Source organism: Neophocaena asiaeorientalis, unplaced genomic scaffold (genome assembly GCF_003031525.2).
Source record: "Neophocaena asiaeorientalis asiaeorientalis breed wild unplaced genomic scaffold, Neophocaena_asiaeorientalis_V1.1 scaffold45, whole genome shotgun sequence".
NCBI classification, from domain to species: Eukaryota; Metazoa; Chordata; class Mammalia; order Artiodactyla; family Phocoenidae; genus Neophocaena; species Neophocaena asiaeorientalis.
In genome coordinates, this window is record NW_020174642.1 from 9,348,621 (window position 1) to 9,354,620 (window position 6,000).

Here is a 6,000-nt window from a genome sequence, read left to right on the forward strand (position 1 = left end):
GGATTAAGGACCATCATTCTTCCTTAGAGATGCTGGTGCGAGAGTGGGAAGTGGCACCCCCATCCTACACTGGTGGGCATGTGTGCACAGTGGCTCAGCCTTTCTTGTGGGCATGTTGTCAGCATATATCCAGATGCCTAAAAGTAGGCCTACCTTGAGCCGTATTTTACTTTATTTATTCATTCTGAAACATGATAAGAATATGGGCGAAGATTTAGGTACAATATGTTTCATATGTCAGTGTTTATAATGGTGGAAATATTGAAAACCACTTAAAGTCACAGATAGGGATTGATAAGCAAATGCGATACATCTATAGTTTGGTTTTTTTGTGTAGTCATAAAAACAGCATTGTGGAAAATTAATATCAAAAATTAATATCATTGTGGTATCAAAAGATTTTTATCACATGTAATGTGAACATACAGTATATGAAACAGCATGTGTTACATGATCCCATCTTTGTTTAAAAGATTGACACCTATGATTATCCTCTATGAATACTGACGTTTCTGAGTGGTGAATTTATGAGTTTTTATTTCCTTATTTACTTATATTTTCAAATTTTCTATTGTACGTATGTATCGCCTTTGTAATAAGAAGAGTGGAGTGATTTTTTGTTATTTAAAATGTTTGTTAAATGCTATAGGCCAGGTATTGGCCAGCTTTTTCCACGAAGAGCCAGATAGTAAATATTTTAGGTTTTTGAGCCAGATGGTCTCTGTCACAACTGTCCCACTCTGCTGTTTTAGCACAAAAATAACCATAGACAATACATAAGTGAATGAAAGTGGCTGTGTTCCAACAAAACCTGATTTTCAAAAGGACCTGGCAGGCTGCCGGTAGCTGAAGATGCTATAGCCACTTGGGTGTCTAGATTAACTGAAGGCCAGCATCCCTCTGTTCGTAGGTATTTGCAGGCTCTGTTCCTTGCTTTTCTCTCCCAGCACATTTAGAAAAAGCCATGGATCCACATTAACAAAACCCACATTTGTAACAAGAAAACGTAACCTCTTTGCAAACTATTTGAGTTTGTCTTTTCCCGCATTTTAAACCATACTTTTAACTATTATTCCATTGTTATTTTGACTTTTTCTTTCCTCAGTAAAAAAAAAAAAAAGATCTTACTTGGCAGGTCTTAGGATCTGGAGGCTTTACTTACAGGAAAATTAATGTTTAGCCATGTTCTTTCCTGGCACCTAAATATTCATTTCTGCAGTTACATACAGGTAAATGGGTCATGAGGCCTTTTTCTTTTTCCAGGTAGAACTGGAGATGCCAAGCAAATTCTATACTTCTGAAAGGAGCAGATCAGGCTAGTGTAGACAAATGAAATACTGGCAGTCCCCAACCTGCTTCAGGAAATCACTTCAACTTCCTTCTCCAGGAAGAACATTTTTCAAGAGTCAGTTTGCAAAAGTCACGGGATGAATTGTAGCCGTGCTTTTTCTTGGTTACCCGTTATGTCCTGAATCTGCTGTTGCACTCACTAACCACTCTTGATTCTGCGTCCTGTGTACACTGGAGATGTGACATAGGACAAGAGTGCAATGGGGAAGGGTCTCCTGGGCCAGGCTTACCCAGCTGGTCTTGGAACCCATTAGGAATGTGGGTCAGGCTGATGTGAGCATGTTACCTACTGGGGAATCCACCGCGGCACACGCACTCAGGTTGACTCCACAGGGGAAATCCGTGAGATTCTGGCATGTGCGGCTGCGTTTTCTGTTCTAGATGCTACTTCTCTTCCTACTTCCTTGTCCTACTCTTCCTTCCTCAACTCCTCTGAGGAAGCATGACCACACAGCTCCTAACAGGCTCTGACTGACACACCCTCACCTGCATAGCGCTCCAGCCTTGCCAGCCTCCTCGAATCACCTGACGCCTCCGCATGGGCCCTTCCGCACATTGCTCCCCACCGTGTGGGTCCAACAGCTGCAGACCTTGAAACATGCTGTCGTTCCAGTGCGAAGGGGACCGGACCCTCTGAAGGCACACGGCCACCGAGACCTCCCTCGGTGTGTGCTTAGATGCCTGGGCCCTTGGAACCTGAGTGCCGATGTGGCTTGACTTGGGCTGATAAAGCACAGGGTTATCTCTTTTGTCGTGTGATAGAGATGGACTGCTCATTTCACAGCTGTGGATTTTCCCCCTTCTGTCTCCTCAGAAATCGCAGGTGCTCCAGTGTCTGAAATTTCTGGGCCTTTCTCGACAGAGGACATAGCCAGCAACTGCGTCCCCGCCCTGCCTTTGAGTGAGCCCATTTTGTGGATCGTGTCCTATACTCTCATGAGCGTGTGTGGAATCATCCTTCTTATCTTAATCATCCTGCTGCTACTTCCGTTCCGGTGCCGGCATCTACCCCCAGATCCCGAGGTCGTCAATGATGAGTCCTCTCTCGTCCGGCATCGCTGGAAATGAAGAGAAAAGCCTAAACTCTAGCAACCTTGAACTCAAGGATTATGACAATTCAAGGGGCAGCAGGCAGGGGTTATAAGGCAAGGTTTCTTCCTGTGTCCATTAGTCTTAAGTCTCTGTTCTGCTCCCAGATGCCTTCCAGATTCACTGTATTTTGATTCTTGATTTTAAAGCTTCCGCCTACTCTCCTACTTCCAAGGAAAATGATAATAAAAGACACCTCATTCATAATCAAAACAGAGTGAATTGGGCTTCAGGCTTTATGTAGCTGGTTATGCCAAACTATCTAGGTGTGCCACCCCCCCACCCCCCAAAAAAAAGAAAAGGAAAGAAAAGAAAACCAAGCGCCTTGCTTGTTTGGCTTGTTCTCTTCTCCCTCCTATCTCTGGAGAAATAAGTGCATATATTTTATAACTCTTCTTAGCTAATGGGAAGCTTTTTGTATTAATCACATTTAAGGGTATTTTGTACCAGGCTCGGCCTGCGTCAACGTGGTACAAGAAGGCTCACAGTATGACTGCAGAAGAAGTCTGGGGCCTGATGGTCCAACCATCCTGCCCCCTTCTGAGTTGGAAAAAGAGCAGCAGGCCCCTTTTCTGGGTCTCTCTGTGCTCTGACTGGGAGCTGGACTCTACTAGGGAGAGATGAGCACTCAAGTCTTCACCAGCCTCTTCTGAAGATGGAAGGCCTTCGAGTGGGAAGGAAACCTACTCTTGGTACTCAATACTTCCATAGTATTGTGGGTATAAAAGTAAAAACTACCTCTGCTGAGACTTTTTCCCAGGGTCCTGTGCCTGATGGGGGTACAGGCAGCCTGGTTCCAGCCGCTGCCCTCACCTAAAGAATCCTCTTTCCAGCAGGCGAGACATAATAGGTGCTGAACCACACGTCAACCTGGAGACGTTCTGTCACCAGGCTGGTTACCATCACAGAAGCTTACTCTTACTTAAAATGGACAAACACTGTATTAAGGAGAAAAACAAATTCTCTTTCACTAGCTTAGTTGTTTCTTTTTCCAATTCTCCTCTGAAGGCAGGTTGCCGATTACTCTTTGGGGAAATAGAGAAATGGCTAAATACCCATACTCCTGACCAGCTCTCCGAGGAAGGAAGGCACAAGACATGCAAAAGATGCTAGGGGATTTCTACTTTTTCCTGTGCTTTGGAACCAACGTGCTTCTCTTTGCAGGACTCCCTAGGCTCGAGCACACCCGTCTGAAACAGCTTAACCAAGTCCGTCAACAGTTGACCTACATGCGTCTTCCCTTTGGCGTGTTCAGTCTTTGGTGATGAGTTGTGTGTGCAGTGGTATCTTTATTTGGGGAAATCCACACTTGCTGTCATTTATTTGAGGGCTTTGGCAAAAGAAAAGCAGATGACTTTAACGTGATGTCATTTGAAGAAGGGTTTAAAGCCAATATCCCTTCTGTCACTGGGTGCCAAGTTCAGGGTTCCCTTTGCATTGCTATTGGGATGGGTTGGATATATACTACAACCCCATTGGAAGGGCTAACTGAAGTATCTCCTCTGGCTGGAGTGTTATGTGTGTTCAAAATAGGCTTCCTATGGATGTTTCAGCCACCTGCCCTGCACACTGTCTCCCCAGGTCACCTCCATATTGAGAAATAGGTGACCATGCCAAAGAGATGTGGAGCCACTTATACATCTCTTGGTGTCCTCACAGACTCTCTAGAAGCCACAAGAATCTGTGGGATTCTTGTGAAGAAGGTTTGAGGTGTGTCTTAGAACATGGATCTTCTGTGTTCTTCAAGATTCATCCAGGTATGGCCGTGGTGGGAACGATGCCCTCTTGAAATGGGATGATAGGAGATTCTGTTATCAGAAGCTCATTATCATTTCCACTCTCAGCTAGCTGAGAGGTAATAGTTTCAAAATACATTTCAGAGATAGAAATCTCTGGAATTCCAATTCTCTTTTTGCCCTCTTGGCTTTTTCATGGGTTCCTATTTTGTGGGCCGCTTTACCTAGGTGTGAAGGCAACAACCCTAGACAGTGCCTTCCCCTTGGTGTGAAAAATCCAAACCCCTGAAATAAAAGGAGGGAGTTGCAAGTATGACCCTGTTAGTTTTGCTACTTATTTCTTCACTCAGGCATCTTCTGTTTCATTTTCCCGTGTTCTGTTTCCAAGCTGGGGACCATTTCTCTAGTTGCAGATTCGTAGGCACTGTTCCCAAAACACTTGATAAAAGCAAGTTAGATTTCAAGCTTGGGTATTTGAATGAAGTTTGCTATAATGCTCTGTATTTCCTATCAAATTTCTCTACCTTTTCATCTGAGATGTCATTGGATGTGACATTTTAATGGAAATGCTTAAATTACAAAAGCATAACTTAGCAACAAGAATGAAATAGACAGTTGAAAGTAGGACATTCTCCTGGCATACCTTGCTGCTGAAAATTGGACTTTGAGTCAAAACCCTGTTAGTGACACTCAACTCCTCCAGTTATGTAAATTGATACTTAGCTTGGCAAACCTTCAAGGAGGCTTGCTTTGAACAGGAAAGGGGGTGGCAGTCCTTTGGGGGTGTCATTTTTACCTCACAGCACACTGTGGAAGGTTATGGAAGATGGTCCTCTCCTGAAAGACGAAAATTAGCATTAGGTTTTTGTCAAAATCTTGTCAACTCTCTGATGGGAAATGGATGCTTCTACATGAACAATGTTTTGTTTTTGTTTCTGTTTTTAATAGGCTGATGCTTTATAGTCTTGATAATTTATTCAGAAGCCTGAAATGAAATCCTGTCTTCAGAAACTGAAACTTTATGAAAAATAGTAATGGATGGGGATTGATTCTATTCTTTTCCTCTGGAATTTAAAAGAACAAGTGTTTGGTGTCTGATCACTATGGCATTTACCATGGTGAACAATTCTGTATTTCTCATGAACCAAAAAACAAGTACCTGGCATTAAAGAAACAGATCCCTTGTGTGTGACAACAGGGAAGGTCTCCCTGAACGCAGTCCACTCCCAAACTTTTGTAAGGATTTTTTTTTTTTTACCTGATTCTGTGTAACGCAGATGTTGAGGTCAGAGATAAATTTGCGGTCAATTACAGTTCAAAACTATGAAAATAACCCGCAGTAATGCAGCATTAACAACTTCACAGAGCTTTGGGTAGTAGATTTTGCAAAGCAGTTTTGATTTGGGCATTCTGTCATCTCCTTTAAAAGGAGAGGAAGGATTATTTCTTTATTTAATAGGTTCTCCTCTCAAATGGAAATTTGTTAAATCCCTCTTACCAAGTCCCCACCGGTGGAGTTGCCAGGCATGGTTCAGTTCCAAGTTCTGGACTAGGGCCACTTGATGTCATTGGAAATAAATCACTGCCCAACAGCCTGTTCCATAAACAACAATAATTGAGTTTCATAGACTTTATCCTTATTAGTAGAAACAAAATAATTGAGTGGAATTCCAGTGCATTTTTCTCTTGCACAAACTTACTAGAATTTATTACAGAACTGTTCAGAGGGAAAACTTACCAGTGAGTTTGTGTTTTTTTTTTCTTTTTTAGGAAAAACAGCTAAACACCATAAAATGTAAAATTATGGGTTTTGCCAAGAGGGATA

At 42.8% G+C, this 6,000-nt stretch overlaps 1 protein-coding gene across 1 annotated transcript in view; it reads left to right on the plus strand.

Moving 5' to 3' along the window:
* BACE2 (beta-secretase 2) overlaps nt 1-2,646 on the plus strand; it is an 83,036-nt gene extending 80,390 nt beyond the window's left edge. Inside the window, exon 9 of the mRNA XM_024758268.1 lies at nt 2,165-2,646. Coding sequence (XP_024614036.1) covers nt 2,165-2,418 — 254 coding nt within the window. The 3' untranslated portion in view covers nt 2,419-2,646. The remainder of the gene's footprint in view (nt 1-2,164) is intronic.
* Nucleotides 2,647-6,000: the final 3,354 nt, after the last annotated feature.